Raw genomic sequence first — 20,245 nt, 5'->3', positions numbered from 1 at the left:
ATATTTCCCATGAGGAGGTGAAACTTAATTCTTAATTCTTGACAAACACCACTTCAGCTAGATAATTCAGCTTAACATCCTCAGTGATACCATGTTGATAATGTGTAACTTTGATACGATGTAATGAGAATGACATTTCCTTTCTGTGGTCTTCCTCCAAAAAACGCATAATGAGGCATAATGACTAAATGTAATGTGATACTCTGGATGGGATTTTGGTAAAGAAAAGGGACACTAGATAAAAACTGAGGAAATCTGAGTAAAGCATGGAGTTTAGTTAATTACGATTTATCAGTATTGGTTTATTAGCTGTGACAAATGTACCAGAGTAATGTAAAATGTTAATCATAGAGGAAACTGAAAAGAAGTATCCAGGGATTCTATGTACTATCTTTGCAACATTTCTATAAATTGAAAACTATCCTTAAAAAAGCTTATTAAATGTTAGCACAAGGAGAAATAGTAATATGAATATTCTTATATCTATTTTTTAAATGTACTTCGTATTTAAAACCTTTCCATCAAGAAAAGTGTAATAGAAATTCATGGAAACTAGCCCGTTAACACTCATTTTTTTCAAAATTCAGTTAGAGTATCTTCTCTATTTTGAAGTCTTTCTTAATGCATTGTTTATGTTCCTTTTCTACTCAGTGTTATACTTATCGGTAGTTTACCTGAGTCCCTCGGTTTACTACAAGTTCCCAAGGAACTATGATTGTTTTTATGTTCATAACCAACATCCAGAAAACATAAGTACCTGTAGTTACCAGTGTGTGCTTATTAAATGCATGGAGATCGAGAATATGGAAGAGAAAGAACTAAAGACAAAAGCATGGGAATTCCATATGAAAACAGCCGGAAAATGAAACAACCAAGAAAACATAATTAAATAAGGTTAGAGAAGATTAAGAAAAAGAAAATTCAGTATCATGGAAGACAAGAAGGCAAAGTTTCAAAGGAAAAAAACGTAGTGTCAAATGCATCAAAGAGGGTATGGGGCATTTTTAATAAGATTGAGTACCGTTGGTTGAATTATGTCCCCCAAAATGAAGTATTCAAGTCCTAACATCCATACCTGGTAATGTGACTTTATTTGGAAACAGGACCTTTACAGGTATAATCAAGGTAAGACTAGTTTACACTGGATTAGGATTTCTAATCTAGTGATTGGTGTTCTTATAAAAAAGAAAGGGAGATTTAGACACAGAAACATGGAGACAGCACATGCGGAGGAAGGTCACACGTCAATGGCAGAAATTAAAATGATGCCACTACAAATCAAGTAACTACAAGGACGACACAACCACCAGAAGCTAGGAAGAGCACGGAAGGATACTCCTGAGGATCTCTGGAGATAGTGTGGGGCTGCCAACCCGTCAACTGCAGACCTCTGACCTCCAGAACTATGGGGAAACAAACTTCTGTTGTAAACCACCCAGTTTGTAGTCATTTATAGCAGTATCCCTAGGAGACCAATACATTGAAAAGGACTAAATAAATGATTAGGAAGCTCACTAGGAGTGTTCTAAGATAACCGTTTTAGATAGAAAACATGAACCAAAATTACAAATAGCTGGGATGTGTGTGAGTGGTGAAGAAATTAATTTCATAATCAAACACCATCATTTCAAAATTTTTCAAAATTTAATCAAAATTTCAAAATTGTTAAAAGTCATCAAAACAGGGGTGCCTGGGTGGCTCAGTTGGTTAAGCATCTGACTTCGGCTCAGATCATGATTTCATGGTTCATGGGTTCCAGCCCCGAATCAGGCTTTGTGCTGACAGCTCAGAGCCTGGAGCCTGCTTGGGAGTCTGTGTTTCCCTCTCTCTCTGCCCCTCCCGCATTCATGCTCTGTCTCTCTGTCTCTCTTTCTCAAATATAAACCAACATTAAAAACAATTTTTAAGTCATCAAAACAAAAGTAAATTATGCTTTTTCACTCATTATAATTACCATTATTTAAAATTTTTATATTAAGCAATTTTTGCAAGGTTAGCAAAACCCCTAACAGCATGTTTTTATGTGCTATGGTGGGTGGGGGGTGGGAATTAGGATGACATTATTGGACAACAATTTGAAATGGTTTGCAACATAAAAATTCATAGCATCTGTAACTTCACAAATTTAGTCTCATTTTAGAAATGTCCTGTAATTTATTTTAGCCATTACTACATAACTGATTTTCACAGTTACGTTCATACTGAAGTAAGAGATGTCTCTCTCTTTCTCTCCTTCTCTCTCTCTCTTTCTTTTTTTTCTTTCCCTGCTGTGTCATCTAATTCAGCTTTTCTTTGCAGCCAGCTCTCTGTGAAAGAATCAGGATACCATTTCATTTCATGTTACTAAGGTCAATGTGTAGTTCAATCTTAAAATAACATAAGGACTAGAAGAATACTGCTATTCAGCTCTTCTAGCCCTGAATCTTGTGCTGTGTTTGCCATCAGATAGGTACTGCTAGTGGAGAGATTTTATCAAAAACTAGCAGCAGCCATTTTTTTTTCATTAAGAATAGAGTTCACAAGGAAAAAAAAAAACAGATTTCCATTAAATCTGACCATTGTTTTTAGGAACAAAAGAAAGTTATTGGTTACTTAACCTTATCATAAAGCTGTCTTATATAGCCAATTACCCCCACTATTGATGCCTTTTTAAAATTAAATGCTGTAACTGTTTCAAGATATCAGTATCAGAATAGTCATTTTCCCCCTCCTGTACCACGAAACAGATCATTGCAGTAAGCCTGAGTTTGGGCCACTGCTGAGACAAGACGAAAGGTAACAAATGGGACAAGTACAGTTGACTGTTTTATTCAGCAGTTCAATTAGTTTTCATGTATAAGACCCCAGAGTTGCACCTGTCAGGAAATGACAACTTTCATCTGTGAGCAATTAAAAAATAGATTTTTATAGGCAAGGATCTTCATAACCTGGGCATTGGAATGTATTTCTAATCATTTCTTCACAGAGCAAAATAAAAACTGGAACACCATTAAGCAGGATCCCAAGGAACTGCAAGTATGTTCCATCTTTTGGTTTATTGAATCTATGCTATTCATAGATTATGCTATTCATAATTCCAGGGAATTCTGGAATAATTGGGCTTCTCCAATTATTTCCAATGTAGGAAATAATTCTCCAATAATTCTCCAATTATTTCCAATGTAGGAAAGCATGTACCTCATTCTTCATGTCACCAATGAGGAAGGATAACAAGGGAATTTGTCAGAAGACAAAGGTGGCCATTATACATCTGAGTCAGTAAGTGGAGGAAAGTTTGAGCTCAGCTCAGGAACAGTGACTGAAATGGGCAAACTGCTCCTGGTTTCAATTAACTAGAGAAACAGTAATGGACTCTCCACAAGTTTTCTCCTGTTCTTTGCAACTTAAATTTGTATTTTGTATGAGTAGTGGTACTCTCCATCAAAGCAGTGGTGGTTTGGGGAGGTTACAGATAGAAGAGCCCCAACCTCTACAACTGCAAAATAAAAGTCCCACATAGAGTAAAAGATGACAGAATCTTCCTATGTAAATTCTGCTACTTAACATCTATGATTATTAAAATCAATTAGATTGGTTTACCTATCAAATGTTCCTAATCTTTATTACCTAATGTAGCTTCATATTTGCATTTAGTATCATTTTTCTTCTGCTTGAATTTTTCCTTCAACATTTCTTGCAGCATGAATCTGCTAGTGATGAATTCTTTCAGTTTTTGTGTATCTCAAAAGTCTTCCTCTCAGTTTCATTTTTATAGGGTTTTTTTGGTTGTTGTTTTTACTAAATATACCATTCTAGGTTGACTGTGTTTTCTTTTCATGCTGCTCCACTGTTTTCTCACTTGCATTATTTCCTAGGAACGATCTCTCTTTTTTTCCCATTATCCTCATCCTCTGCATGTAATGTAACGTTTTCTGTTCATCACTGATTTTGAGCCATTTGATTATGATTGCACATTGGTGTAGTTTCCTTCGGGTTACTTTTGCTTGGGGTTTATTGAGCTTGATGGAACTATGAGTTTATCAAGTTAGGAAAATTTTTATCCATTATGTTTTTGAAAACTTTTTCTGTCCCTCCTCTTCAAGTTTGAACATGAGTTACATTTCACTGATGTTCTTCTGTTTCTTCTTCTTCTTTTTTAAATTCTCTTTTATTTCTCTGTTTCCTTTTGGATAGTTTCTATTGCTACTTTCTTAAAGGTCACTAATATTTTCTTCTGCAATGTCTAATCAGTCTTTAATCCCACCTAATTTAATTTTCATTTGCTTATTAGCTTTTTAATATCTTCCATGCTTCCACCTAACTTTTTGAGCATATAGAATATAGTTACAATAATTGATATCATGCCCTGTCTTTTAATTCTAGTATTGATGTCTGTTCTGAGTCAGTTTCAATTAACTAATGTTTCTTTTTAATGTGAGTTATATATATCCTTGATATATTGAATGCCCAGTGATTTTTCATAAGTTCTTGGGCATTTTGAGTTTTACATTTTCGGTTTCTGGGTTTTAAAATTATCCTATCAATATTCTTGAGCTTTGTTCTGGGATACAGTTAAGTAACTGGTAAGTAGTTTGATCCTTTGGTTCTGATTTTTTAATATTTACTGGGTAATAGTGGAGCAGTGCTCAGCTTAGAGCTAACTACCTCCAGCTACTGAAATGAAACCCTTCAGTACCCTCTAACTGTTCAGTCTACTGGTGGTAACAAGGAACATACTCAGCCCTGTGTCAGAATCTGGGAGTATTACTCCTAGTTTTTCCAGGTGGAATTTTTTTGGGACAGGGAGTGCTTTAAATAGTTTTTCTTACATTCAGGCAGTCATTAATCAGTTCTGGCTGAATACGAATACTTGAAGGAATAATATGAATGTCTCTGGATTTCTCTCTGTGTGCAGCTGCCTCTTCTCCAGTAGCTGTCCTGCGAAATTAGCCACCTTGCTATCTCCAGCTCCAGTCTATCTGGCTCGACATGAGTTCCTCAACACCAGATATTCTCTCAATGAAACAAACTGGAGCTTCACCTTATTATGGGGCTCACCTCTTTTGATTTCAACTCAGAGATCCCTGTTTTTTATGGCCTCATGTCCATTATCTTGAAAGCTATTTTTCACAGATTTTGTCCGTTTTTTGGTTGTGTTTGATTGTTCAGATGGTAGGCAAATCCAGTCCCTATGTTCTATCTTGATCAGAAATGGAAATCAAGAACTAGATTTCGAATTCAATTAACTTAAATTTAAATTTAAATAGCAATAAGTTGTTCATAACTGCCATTATGGATGTTGGCTCAGAAGCCATAGCTACCAACTGCCCATCCAAATCCAATAACAAAACTGGTTACGTAGTAATTAGTTTCAGTAGACATCAAAAGTTCAAAGCATCGTCCCTTTAAAATATGTCTTTAGGACTACATAAGGGGCCTTAAGATATTGTAGATTGCATAGTATAGACTGATCTTAGTTGGTATCTGTCACTTTTATTACTACAATGTAATCAGGAAAGACCCAGGTTGTTTTTTTTTTTTAATATAATTTATTGTCAAGTTAGCTAACATACAGTGTATACAGTGTGCTCTGGCTTCAGGAGTAGATTCCCATGATTCATTGCTTACATACAACACCCAGTAGTCATCCCAACAAGTGCCCTCCTCAATGCCCATCACCCATTTTGCCCTCTCCCCTGCCCCCTCATCAACCCTCTGTTTGATCTCTCTATTTAAGAGTTTCTTATGATTTGCCTCCCTCCCTGTTTGAAACTCTTTTTTCCCTTTCCCTTCCCTCATGGTCTTCTGTTAAGTTTGTCAAGTTCCACATATGAGTGAAAACATTTGATATCTGTCTTTCTCTGATTTATTTCACTTAGCATAATATCCTCCAATTCCATCCACATTGTTGCAAATGGCAGGATTTCATTCTTTTTCATTGCCAAGTAGTATTCCATTGTACATATAAACTACATCTTCTTTATCCATTCATCAGTTGATGGACATTTGGGTTCTTTTCATAATTTGGCTATTGTTAATAGTGCTGCTGTAAACATTGGGGAATGTGTGCCCCTATGAATCAGCACTCCTTTGATAAATTCCTAGTAGTACAATTGCTGGGCCATAGGGTAATTCTATTTTTAACTTTTTGAGGGACCTCCACACTATTTTCCAGAGGGGTTACACCAATTTGCATTCCCACCAACAGTGCAAGAGGGTTCCCATTTCTCTACATCCTTCTTTGGAAAAATGTCTGTTCATGTCGTCTGCCCATTTCTTCACTGGATTATTTGTTTTTTGGTGTTGAGTTTGGTAAGTTCTTTATAGATTTGGATACTAACCATTTATCCAATATACCATTTGCAAATATCTTCTCCCATTCCATCGGTGGCCTTTTAGTTTTGTTGATTGTTTCCTTTGCAATGCAGAAGCTTTTTATCTTGATAAGGTCCCAATAATTCATTTTTGTTTTTGTTTCTCTTGCCTTTGGAGACATGTTGAATAAGAAATTGCTGCAGCTGAGGTCAAAGAGGTTATTGCCTGTTTTCTTCTCTAGGATTTTAGTGAGTTTATTTTTGTGTGTAGTTTAAGAAAGTGGTCCAGTTTCATTCTTCTGCATGTTTCTATCCAGTTCTCCCAGCATCATTTGCTGAAGAGATAGGCTTTTTTTCCATTGTATACTCTTTTCTGCTTTGTCAAAGATTAGTTGGCCATACATTTGTTGGCCCAATTCTGGGTTCCCTATTCTATTCCATTGGTCTGTGTGTCCATTTTTGTGCCAATACCATACTGTCTTGATGATTACAGCTTTATAGTAAAGGCTAAAGTCCAGGATTGTGATGCCTCCAGCTCTGGTTTTCTTTTTCAAAATTACTTTGGCTATTCAAGTAAAGACCCAGTTTTTTTGCCTGTTTGTTTTCTGGTTTTTATTTTATTTGAGAGAGAGAGAGAGAGAGAAAGAGAGTGCACGAGTGGAGGAGAGGGGCAGAAGGAGAGAGAGAGAATATTAAGATCTCTTAAGATTCCAAGACAGAATCTCTGCTCTCAGTATGGAGCCCAACACGGGACTCAAGCCCATGACCTGGGGATCATGACCTGAGCCAAAATCAAAAGTCAGGCGTTCAACCAACTGAGCCACCCAGGTGCCCCAGGAAAGACAGAGTTGGTTTTTTTTTTTTAATTTTTTAATGTTTACTTACTTTTGAGGGAGAGAGACACAGAGACAGAGACTGAGCAATAGCATGAGCAGGGGAGGGGCAGCGAGAGAGGGAGACACAGAATCCGAAGCAGGTTCCAAGCTCTGAGCTATCAGCACAGTCCAACACGGGGCTTGAACTCACAAACCATGAGAACTGAGCCGAAGTCGGATGTTTAACCAACTGAGCCACCCAGGAGCCCCAAAGCCCCAGGGTTATTTGTTTTTGTTTTTGTTTTTGTTTGTTTTTTTTTAATTTATTTGAGTTTAGTTGACACACAGTGCTACATTAGTTTCAGGTATACAGCAGAGTGATTCAGCTTCTTTACATGTTATTCTGTGCTCACCCCAAGTGTAGCTACCATCTGTCACCACACAGTGCTATTCCAATATCATTAAGCATATCCCGTATGCTGGGACTTTGATTCACACAACTTATTCATTGCATAACTGGAAGCCTGTATCTGCCACTCCTCTTCACCGTTATGCTCATCTCTTCATTCCCCTGGCAACCATCAGTTTGTTCTGTTTTTTTTAGGTGGAAAGACACAGGTTTTTGATTGCAACATACAATTTGGTTGGACCTCCCTAAGAAAAAGTCCACAAACTGAGAACAAAAATTAGGCTTAAAAGAAAATATTTATTTAAAATTATAATTAAAAAAAGAAAATTAAAATTAGAAATGAAGTATTATAAGTTATAAAGTTAAATTGGCAAAATACCACAGAAATCATAAAAATCAGAAAGTTAACATAGCATGTATATGAATTGTTTTATACAACCCTATGATACCTTTAATTTTTACATTTTTGACTGAATATTCCTCAGAGGTAATATCTCCACAAGACACAATTTTCTAATATTTTCAATATAAAGTAGACAATTCAGTCTTTCCTTTAGCATGTTTGATTGAAATTTGTTACTTATTATTAAAATATTAGCAAAGTTCTTTCAGGTTCGCAACTCGTGATTTGTAATGTTCTATAATTTTTTAGGATTGTTGTCAAATTTTGGAAAACCTCTGTCAAGTTTCCTTAATATAATGAACAACAAGATTTCATGGCATTAAAAGAGTTCTTGTGCTATAATTAATATTAACTACTACTTGAATTGAGGTATTGTAAATTAGTTTGCTCTCAGTGTCCTCATTGTAAAGACATGAGTGTCATGTTATCTCTATTAATGTCAATATATCATGCGTGACAGAAGCAAACTTCCATTCTCATTAGGCGTCAATGAGAATGGAATTATCTATTTAAAACTACACATCTGATGATTGTCTCCATGCTTTTAAAAATGTTTCTCCTTCATTACTCATATACTTCTGGTGACAGGCATTATGCCATATACCCATATGTGCTGTGTCTTCTACCCTGCATCTCTGCATTTTGGTGCCAGTCGATTTGGCATGGGGGTGTTAGGAGTATCCCTGGAAGCCATTCTTACACTTCAGTGGACATCAGTGAGCAAATTATATACAGTTGTGATTGTGGAATATACCTCACTGACAGTGAACTAAATGTATTCTTTCCTTGACTTCCTGGTTGAGTCCTTCAAATGCCTGTGATTCTTTAATGTCAACTAACCTGAGTTAGTATGAGGAAGTATGATGAAGGGGCAATCAGAATAGAAACAGATAATAGTTTATTTCTTGCAGTTAAGGTAGCTTCTTAATTTTTACCGCAACAACAAAAAAATAACCACAAAAAATCAAATCACTTGGAGGGCACCTGGGTGGCTCAGTCGGTTGAGTCCAACTTCGGCTCAGGTCATGATCTCACAGTTCGTGAGTTCGAGTCCCGCGTAAGGCTCTGAGCTGACTGCTTGCTCAGAGCCTGGACCCTGCTTCAGATTTTGTGTTTCCTTCTCTCTCTGACTCTCCCCCGCTCATGCTTTGTCTCACTCTATTTCTCAAAAATAAATAAATGTAAATTTTAAAAAATTAAAAAAAAAATCACTTGGTTCCCTCGCATATCTTTGATGGGATGTGTTCAAATTAAAAGGCTTGAAGCTTAAACCCCGTTGGCCTCAAAGGAAAACAAGTTCTGACTATATACTTCAGTTTTCCCCCTTGTTCTTATCATTGAGCTTCCGTATAATTGTTGCATGATGAATTCCTTCAGTAATCTGCTTCGTTCTAAGTCCTTATCCCTCCATCCATTCTAACGCAACTGCCAAAGCAACGTTTCTTAAATACTGCATATCTTACATTTCTTTTCCTTGATTAGACATTAAAGATTACATATTGCCGGAATAATTTATTATTTTTTGTCTGAAATTCAAAACTTTTTTCAAAGTTCTTCTTACTTCTTCCACAACTTCCTTGTGCAAAAGCATTTCTCCAGTGTTAGTCTTCTCATTAATTCTAGAACACTCTTTTCTCTCCTGTACCTTAGAATCTTTGTTCAGCTGTACTTCTCCCTTAAACTACAATTTAATAACCAAATATTCCTCAGAACTTCCCAAATTAAACCTTTTGGGAAAGTAATTTCCCCTTCCTCTAAACTCCTGTGGTATGTATTGATCACAATGGTCATTTTTTACTAAGCATAGACGTTATTTACTTCTAATTTGAAAAGTATGAAATTTTACTCTAAGACAAATTTATAAACCTCTTAGTATTATTAGTTACCTATTTGTTGTCTGTGCTTGCTAATGGTAATCAAATATTCTATAACAACTTTACATTATTAAATAATAACATGTTGGCACTTGTGTTCTTCTAAATCTCTTTTAAATAGACTTTTGGTTTTTAATGTATTCTAAAGTTTTGGTTTTTAAAGTATTGATGAAGAATACAAAGGAAATAACAGTCAACTAAAGCCTTATCTATCGGTTTTGGAAATCACAAAGAAGAGAAAAAAACAGTGGAAGTAATATTTCTGAAACATATTGTTGAAATTAATTCAAGGGCATTATTTTCACTTGAATAATGGAATAGCATCTTACATTCAGCAATTGCAAGTAAAATAAAAATTATATAGTAAAATCACCCCCAAAATACTTTAAATTCCTCATAAATATGTGTGTGTACATTAAAAATCTTTATAGTAATATGAATGTATGATTATAAAATACATAGGTAACTGTACCATACACTAGAATACATTTGTAAATATTTTACAATATTTTTTATTATATAAAGGAGTTACTGACAGTTGAATTTAGGTAATCTTAGTAAGCATTTGCTTAGGGTGCAAATCATTTGAGAGACAGATCTGCATAAGTTAAAAGTAAGATTCAGTGGGGCGCCTGGGTGGCGCAGTCGGTTAAGCGTCCGATTTCAGCCAGGTCACGATCTCGCGGTCTGTGAGTTCGAGCCCCGCGTCGGGCTCTGGGCTGATGGCTCAGAGCCTGGAGCCTGCTTCCGATTCTGTGTCTCCCTCTCTCTCTGCCCCTCCCCCGTTCATGCTCTGTCTCTCTCTGTCCCAAAAATAAATAAACGTTGAAAAAAAAAATTAAAAAAAAAAAAAAGTAAGATCCAGGAAATCATCTCTGGATTTGATATCTGGTTCTCTCAATGTCTTGTGACTTTGAGGAAGTTGCTTTAATGTTCTGCAGCTTGGTTCATTCATCTCTACATTGGAGATAGTAATAGTCTCCAATTTAATTGTGTTGTTGTAAGCACAGTGTTGACTAAATGTGCTTAGATTTATGTTTGGTATAGTGTTGGCACTCAATAGTTTTAATCATGATAACATTTGAGACCACTCCCTACAGGTTAAATTAGTATTGCTATTAGACAAGAAATACTGTTAGAAATCTGAATAAGGAAAGATATTTGGATTCATACTCAGACAGGTAAAACTAAAGAAAAATAAAGAGGTAGTTTAAATCTATGCTGTTAATTTTTGTGCCACCAGTTAAGTGAAATTCAACTTCAGAATGATAGCTGAAAATTTACATTTGCTTGATTTTTCACATATGCTATTTTGTTTCTTATTCACTCAAAAGATAAGTCTGGTTCTGTGTATCAATTTTTTAAAAATATTTATTTTTGAAGGAGAGAAAGACAGAGTGTGAGTGGGGGAGGGTCAGAAGAGAGAGAGAGAGAGAGAGAGACAGAATCCAAAACAGGCTGCAGGGTCTCAGCTGTCAGCACAGAGCCCAATGCAGGGCTTGACTCACGAGCTGTGAGATCATAACCTGAGCTGAAGTCAGATACCTAACTGACTGAGCCACCCAGGCACTCTGTGTATCAAATTTTCTGAATACACAAACAAAAAGAAAAGAAATAAAACAGAAAATCATACTGGAAGCACACTTAAAAGTAAGGAAAGACATTTCATGGTAAATAATCAATGCAAGAGAAGGATATCACAATACTAAATACGTATGTAAGCATCATCATAGCTTTAAAATATATTTTAAAAGATTGACATAATTAAACAGAAAAATAGACAAATCCACATTCATAATGGAAGATTTAATACATCCTTCCAATATTTAGAATAAACAGATCAAAACATAGTAAAAATATAAAAGATTGGAACAATGGAATCATAAATTTGACCTACTGATACAGGTAGAATATTGACCAGATAATGGGCCATAAAGAAAATCTTATCAAGGAGTGCCTGGGTAGCTCATTCCATTAAGCATCGGACTCAGAATACCTGCTCAGGTCATGACCTCACGGTCATGAGATCAAGCTCTTCATGGGGCTCCACTAAGTGTGGAGTTGGCTTGGGATTCTCTCTCCCCCTCTATGTCTGTTCTTCCCCTACTGGTGCTCTCTCTTTCTCAAAATAAATAAACATTTTTAAAAAAAAAGAAAATCACATCAAATTTTTAAATTACTTTTGTAAATTTTTTATTTAAATACCTGTTAGTTAACATGCAGTGTAATATTAGTTTCAAATGTAGAATATAGTGACTCAAAACTTACATACAACACCCAGTGCTTATCACAAGTGCACTCCTTAATCCCATTCACCTATTCAACCCATCGCCCCCACCTACCTCCTTTCTGGTAACCATCAATTATTTCTCTATAGTTAAGAATCTGTTTCTTGTTTTCCTTTCTTCCTCTTTTTTCCCCCTTTGCTTGCTTGTTTTGTTTCTTAAATTCCAAGTATGAGTGAAATTATATGGTAATTGTCTTTCTCTGGCTGACTTACTTCACTTAGCAATTATACTCTCTAGCTCCATCCATGTTGTTGCAAATGGCAAGATTTCATTCTTTTTTATGGCTAGGAAATATTCCATTCTATATGTATATGCATCACCTCTACTTTATCCATTTATCAGTCAATGGAAATTTGGGCTGTTTCCGAAATTTGGCTATTGTTGCTGCTATCAACATTGGGGTGCATGTAGCCTTTTGAATTAGTATTTTTGTACCCATTGGGTAAATACCTAGCAGTGAAATTGCTAGATTGTAGAATAATTCTATTTTTAACTTTTTGAGAAAACTCCATACTATTTTCCAGAGTGGCTGGACTGGTTTGCATTCCCAGCAGCAGTACAAGAGGGTTTCCCTTTCTCCACATCCTCACCAACACTTTTGTTTTCTGTGTTGTTAATTTTAGCCATTCTGACAGGTGTGAGGTGATATGTCGTTGTAGTTTTGATTTGTATTTCCCTGATGGTAAGAGATGTTGAGCATCTTTTCATGAGTCTGTTAGCCATCTGGGTGTGTTTCTGGAAAAATGTCTATTCATGTCTTCTGCCTTTTTTTTTATTTAATTTTTTCATGTTAATTTATTTTTGAGAGAGAGACAAAGTGCAAGCAGGGAAGGGGCAGAGAAAGCAGGAGACAAAGAATCCGAAGCAGGCTCCAAGCTCTGAACTGTCCTCACAGAGCCCTATGCAGGACTCGAACTCACGAACTGTGAGATCCTGACCTGAGCTGAAGTCAGACTCTTACCCGACTGAGCCACCCAGGTGCCCCTCTTCTGTCCGTTTCTTAACTAGATTATTTATTGTTTGGGTGTTGAGCTTTATAAGTTCTTTCTATATTTTGGATATTTATCTTGTGAAATCTTAAAAGATTGGAGAGTGGTCACCCTGTGTGTGGTGAGAGGAGGACGAGAGGGACTGACTGAAGGGACAACCGGGGCTTCCCTGAGACCTAGTGCTGCGTGGTTTCCTGAGCTCGGTGCTGCTGCAGAGGCGTCTTCACCTTCTCGAGATTCAGCAGACCCTTTGCTTCCCTTCTCTTCATGCTTATCGTATTTCAACATAGAGTTTTAACAATCCAGCATTCCAGTTTCTTGAGTTTTGAATTGTTAAACTCATTTATGTCCAATGAGAGTGATCCTGTTGTTTCACACACGTATGTGACACGTCCTTAAAAGAAAAGTGCATGGCAAAAACAGACACATAGACCAGTGGAATAGAATAGAAACCCCAGAACTAGACCCACAAACATATGGCCAACTAATCTTTGACAAAGCAGGAAAGAACATCCAATGGAAAAAAGACAGTCTCTTCAACAAATGGTGCTGGGAGAACTGGACAGCAACATGCAGAAGGTTGAAACTAGACCACTTTCTCACACCATTCACAAAAATAAACTCAAAATGGATAAAGGACCTAAATGTGACAGGAAACCATCAAAACCCTAGAGGAGAAAGCAGGAAAAGACCTGTCTGACCTCAGCCGTAGCAATCTCTTACTCGACACATTCCCAAAGGCAAGGGAATTAAAAGCAAAAATGAATTACTGGGACCTTATGAAGATAAAAAGCTTCTGCACAGCAAAGGAAACAACCAACAAAACTAAAAGGCAACCAACAGAATGGGAAAAGACATTTGCAAATGACATATCAGACAAAGGGCTAGTATCCAAAATCTATAAAGAGCTCACCAAACTCCACACCCGAAAAACAAATAACCCAGTGAAGAAATGGGCAGAAACCATGAATAGACACTTCTCTAAAGAAGACATCCGGATGGCCAACAGGCACATGAAAAGATGCTCAACGTCGCTCCTTATCAGGGAAATACAAATCAAAACCACACTCAGGTATCACCTCACACCAGTCTCTGACCAAAATGAACAAATCAGGATACTATAGATGCTGCAGAGGATGTGGAGAAACAGGAACCCTCTTGCACTGTTGGTGGGAATGCAAATTGGTGCAGCCACTCTGGAAAGCAGTGTGGAGGTTCCTCAGAAAATTATAAATAGACCTACCCTATGACCCAGCAATAGCACTGCTAGGAATTTACCCAAGGGATACAGGAGTACTGACGCATAGGGGCACTTGTACCCCAATGTTTATAGCAGCACTCTCAACAATAGCCAAATTATGGAAAGAGCCTAAACGTCCATCAACTGATGAATGGATAAAGAAATTGTGGTCTATATACACAATGGAGTACTACGTGGCAATGAGAAAAAATGAAATATGGCCTTTTGTAGCAAAGTGGATGGAACTGGAGAGTGTGATGCTAAGTGAAATAAGCCATACAGAGAAAGACAGATACCATATGTTTTCACTCTTATGTGGATCCTGAGAAACTTAACAGAAACCCATGGGGGAGGGGAAGGAAAAAAAAAAAGAGGTTAGAGTGGGAGAGAGCCAAAGCATAAGAGACTCTTAAAAACTGAGAACAAACTGAGGGTTGATGGGGGGTGGGAGGGAGGGGAGGATGGGTGATGGGTATTGAGGAGGGCACATTTGGGATGAGCACTGGGTGTTGTATGGAAACCAATTTGACAATAAATTGCATATATTGAAAAAAAATAAAGATAAATAAACTAAAAAAAAAAAAAAAAGAATAAGTGCATGGTTTGCGGGAAAAGCAGGTCGCAAATATCAACCAGCACTTCATTCTTGGCAAAGTTCACTCACATTGTCTGGGTCTTGTTTGTGAAAGCGTTGCCTAACGTCAAGCTCTGTAAATTATTTCCTTTTTAATGTTTATTTATATTTGAGAGAGAGAGAGAGAGAGAGAGCATGCGCAGGGGAGGACACAGAGAGACAGAGACAGAATCTGAAACAGGCTCCAGCCTCTGAGCTGTCAGCACAAAGCCTGACTCATGGCTCGAACCCACAAGCTGTGAGATGATGACCTAAGCTGAAGTCAGAGGCTTAACCAACTGAGCCACCAGGTGCCCCAGTAAATGATTTTTAAAGGAGCTTTTATTATTATCTTTTGAGGTTTACACATGATAGACCTGAATGGGTTTGAATAATTAGAGAGTTAATGAAATCCAAAGTTTATCACCGGTTACACATTCTTGCACATTCCAAGAACCTGAGCACATTCCAGCAGAGAACATGCCTGGGTTTATAAGAACAAACCAAAGCAGGTCACAGCATTAACATTCAGTGGGAATACAGTGAAAATCTGATTCCAACACTGGCATTGCTGGGGCTTGTAACCGATTTTTTCTTTTACTTTGCAAAAGTTTCTGATGGGCGGAGCATCTAGTAATCCCTTTCATTCCCAAACTGTGTCTCACTTCCTGCTCTAATCACAACTTTTAGCAGAAGAGCAGCTGACATAGTGTAAGCAGTGTCGGCTATTAAATGTGCCCCTAAACGATCCTCAAAATGAGATTTCCAGCACAGATTGTTTGGCTTATGTGGTGGACTGTTTGTGTTGCAGAAGGTAAGAGTGAAAAAAGAAAGCCTTTTCTGTGTTATAAAACATTTTCTGTTCTGCTTTTCACAGTGGTATTAGGAATTTGGTCTAGATTGTGATTTAATTACTGTTCTGTAGCTTAATGTTTGAGTGGCTTTTGACATTGTTAAGTTTCAAAAAATAGAAGCAGCTTATTTAGATGTCGTGATTATTCATCATAATTTTATTTAATGTAAAAATTCCAAACATGTTTTAATATTTTAAAAGCTGTAATATAAGCATTTCCCTTGTAATTATCATAAAACATAATTTTATGCTTGGAATTTTTACCCAAATGCTTTCTGTGAAAGTATTAAGAAGCATATGAACATATATAGAACCAGAACAGAAATTAGACAATAGAAACCTTCAAATCATCTAATGACTAGATTTATCTCAGATATAGACGTTAACTCTTTCTAAAGAAGAATCCCTTTAGCATTTACAACTGTTATTGTCACGGCCTTAAAAGTCTTATAGACAAACAAGCATTACTTGTACCTTTGGCATGAATATTATCATATAAATTTGAAAAAATTGAATATGCAATGTTTGTAAATCCAAATATTCTCATGGGTGTTTTCCTGTGGTTGTATTTGAGGTATATTCTAGAAGACCAGTCTAAAGACTATTCTGAAGAGAATAGTGAATATGAATGTAGAAGATTTTATTTTCTGGCATTAGTAAGGGAATTTGTAGACATATAATTAAATTTAATTCTAACACTACTTCTCAACAGATTAAAAACTTTCTTTGGATGGAATTTGGTTTCTAGTTCATGATAGGAAACTATGTGATACTATTTGATTTACTTTTTTTGAATGACATTTTTAAAACAAATGAGTTACCTATCATTCACAAATTTCCAAAACATTTCACTAAGTCAGCAAATTTTTTTGAATGCTTGGTTCCTGTCAGCCTCTATGCATTGAGAAATACCAACAAATAACACTAAAGCTCTGTCATTGATGGTGTTTCAATCTAGAAAATGAAGGCAGATATCTCTCTTTAGTTATATTCCTCAGTCATTTTTTTTTAATTTTTTTTTCAACGTTTATTTATTTTTGGGGGGACAGAGAGAGACAGAGCATGAACGGGGGAGGGTCAGAGAGAGAGGGAGACACAGAATCGGAAACAGGCTCCAGGCTCTGAGCCATCAGCCCAGAGCCCGAAGCGGGGCTCGAACTCACAGACCGCGAGATCGTGACCTGGCTGAAGTCGGACGCTTAACCGACTGCGCCACCCAGGCGCCCCCTCAGTCATTTTTTTAAGGTTTATTCAAATATGCTTAATTTTTTTTTTCTGAGACACGGAGCGTTTTTAGTTTCACATTCTGATATGCTATTGCTTGATTTTTAGTTCAGAAACCTTATATCCAGCCACCTTTGAAACTAGCTATACAATCATTTCCCTGCATATGTAAATATTGCAGTGTGTATTCAAATGTAAAATATTATTGTATTGGCAAAGAGTTCCAGAACACTCTTAATGCTACAAACCATTACAAACATCTTTTTCTGTACACAAGTGTTTTTGTCTTTTCTTTAGCAGGAGTATGTTCAGTGTCTCAATATTTACATATTGTTTGCCTAGGCTTTATGTAGACATCATTTGTCATGTAAGGAAGATTTGTTTTCTTTCCAGCTCATGTTTAAAACTCAAGAATTGATGCCAAGTTTAATTAAACTGTTTAAGTGATTACAAAGTGGAATTTGAAATTTTAAAATCGGGTGCTATAAAGCATGTATTAAAAATTAAGTAATAGTGATTTAAACTACTTACTTACATAATCAATTCCAGCTGACTCATTTCACCTGTATTTTCTATTTCATCAAAATGTGTTTAAATGTGGCATCCGTTTCTGCTGGTGAATTGGGCATTAGCACTCTACATACTATGGTGAGACTGACTCACCATATCTGGCTACTTCCTAACAGAGGAAGTATAGCATTACTATTTAAAGCAATCCTTAGGTTAGCCTCATGATTTTCACAAAAGCACACATGATGCACAAGTCAGTAGGAAAAAAATTACATGAATTTTCAGCAGATATAGAACTGTGATTTATTCCTTCTTTGCCAAAAAGTTCTAAAACTGGTTTGAAATGCCAATTCCATCAGTCTACCATACCTAGCAAATTTCACTCAGCAAGATAGCCTTGCTCATTAAAAATATCTATATATCCTTCAGTAGTTGCCTCTAGCTTTATTTCCCATGTAGAAATAAATATGAAATAGTAAATTGATATATTGAGAAATACCAAATTGAATAGTGAATGGTAAATTGAGGAATTGAGAAGACAGTTTGGAACACCAGCACAATCTGCTTTACTCAACCAGTCTTAATGTTTTAGCATTTCATAAATTGCCTCTGTCCTGTTCAGAGTGAACATTCCTCAAAAAATCCTCCTCACTCTAAAGAGGAATGATAGCCCATAGGAAGAATTTATTGGCCCAAGTTTCATGGAGACCAGTTAGTACCTTTTCGATGCAATAGGCTCTCTGCTTTGCCATTGCCAGGTGTGTAGAAACATTAGTTGTTTTCCTTGTAAAACATCGCAGTTGAACGAATCACCACAGGCTGCTAAGAACTGGTCATATTAACAGGACAAAGTTTAGAATAACTGTCCCTCAATCTTACCACATAGTTTCTGTTTTCTGGGATATATTATGACCAAGCTTTTCAAGTAGACCATTTAGACTTCGGGTCTCAAAAGTGTATAATCTTTGAAAGTAACCCCAGCCCAGAAATTCTTGGCTGAGAAATGTGAAAAAATTAAAACCTACTGAAACATGTCCAAGTACACACTGGCTATTCTTTTTGGAGAGATATAGGTGTTATCTATTTCTGGAGGCTTAAAGGGCAAAAAATGTTCTTTCAGGACTTAAAATATATTATAGATCAAAGCTAGAGAGATTCTCTTCTATCAGAAAGTAAAGCAAAATAATTTTTATATATTGTTTCAATGCAAGATGGTTTCAAGTTTGAGTTAACCCTAAGTGGGAAGAATAATTGATATTGTAAATCATAAGAATTATTTATAAATTAATTAAAAGTACTATTTTATAAAGTATATGTGAATGTTATACATAGTTATCTAATCCAGAACTTGAGGTGATGGTTTTTAATCCTAAATTCTATGTTTCAATTCCAAAGTGATAAATAAGAATTCTTCTTCTCCCTTCACAAAAAACCCAAGTTTTCAGAAATAGTTGTGTGGTGTTTGCCTATGTGATGTAATTTAAGGTTGTGCAATAGCCCAACTGCCTTCAATATCCTCTTTTCTTTGAAAATGTTGTAGGGGCACCTAGGTGGCTCAGTCAGTTAAGCATCTGACTCTTGGTTTTGGCTCAGGTCATGTTCTCACAGTTTGTGGGGTTGATCCCCATGTCAGGCTCTGCACTGAAAGCTGGAGCCTATTTGGGATTTCTCTCTCTCTCTCTCTCTCTCTCTCTCTTACTCACTCACTCTGCCCCTCCAGTACTCACACTCTATCTCTAAAAATAAATTTTGAAACATTAAAAAATATAAATTGTATTTTAAAAAAAGAAAATGTTTTACACATATAAATTCAACAAATCTGAAATTTGTGTAGAATGAAAAATACTCTGAATACTTTAGAACAGTTAAATCTAGTATTATTTACTGAATATATAGTGAATTATTATAAGCTGAAAAGTTCTGTATTACAATTTTAGTGAGGAAAGTTAGAAATGGATGATGAGGGTGAAGAACAGGACTAAGAAACTCTGGAAGGTGAGGTGGCCCTGGGGAGGGGAGATCTGATGGGTGAAGCGTGACAGTGAGCGCCATGAGAAGGGTCAGAGCAGATGCCCCGGGAGTGTCACGAGAGGGAGAGGTGTGCCACAGCAAGCCTTGTTTATTTTTAATGTAGACATATTTGGAGAATCCATATGCTACTCTTCTGCCTGCATATAATGTTAAACTAGAACTGAATTATTAAGTATTGCTGAAATTGTTCTTAACTGAAAGTAAGTCCCCCAATGACACATAAATTAGTAGGTTCTTCATCTTTGGCCTTTGATAGCTAGGGCTTCTGCCAAAGTCTATATCGATCCACTTTGCTCAATTCCTCATTGTTATACAACCTTTGCACTTTTCCTTCTTCCCAGTTATGCCTCCCCCTCACCCCACTCACCATCCCCTACCTGCCCAGGATGTAAGATTTTCCCAACCAGTCTATCCTGTACTCACTTACCTGATGTGCTCTTTACCTATATCTTAACAACTTTAACTAGTTTCAGAATATGGTGCATAAATAAGAGATGATGTAATTGAGGTAAAAAGTGCTATATTTTAGGAAAATATCACAAAAAAAGAACAAAAGGAAAGGGGTAAAAATATTTGAAAGAGCACTTTTATGTGTTTGGACATTTTAACTGAGAGAGCCAAGTTTCTCAAACCATGTTGACCAAAAATGTAATAGATAGGAGAGTGATTATAGAATTGTTCCTTCAAAGGCTCCCCAAAGCCT

General features: G+C 36.4%; 1 protein-coding gene across 9 annotated transcripts in view; it reads left to right on the top strand.

Annotated features, from left to right (window-relative positions):
- Positions 1 to 15,447: 15,447 nt before the first annotated feature.
- The window catches only part of CFH (complement factor H), a 108,290-nt gene continuing 103,492 nt past the window's right edge, over positions 15,448 to 20,245 (top strand). For 3 of the 9 annotated variants that reach the window (XM_043568358.1, XM_043568360.1, XM_043568356.1), the window contains exon 1: positions 15,448 to 15,738. In XM_043568358.1, the coding sequence (XP_043424293.1) occupies positions 15,681 to 15,738 (58 nt within the window). In that variant the 5' untranslated portion in view covers positions 15,448 to 15,680. The remainder of the gene's footprint in view (positions 15,739 to 20,245) is intronic. The other 6 variants (XM_043568359.1, XM_043568352.1, XM_043568355.1 and 3 more) reach the window with 5 other exon arrangements.

This window comes from Prionailurus bengalensis, chromosome E4, assembly GCF_016509475.1.
Source record: "Prionailurus bengalensis isolate Pbe53 chromosome E4, Fcat_Pben_1.1_paternal_pri, whole genome shotgun sequence".
NCBI classification, from domain to species: domain Eukaryota; kingdom Metazoa; phylum Chordata; class Mammalia; order Carnivora; family Felidae; genus Prionailurus; species Prionailurus bengalensis.
This window is presented reverse-complemented; position numbering and strand designations above follow the sequence as displayed.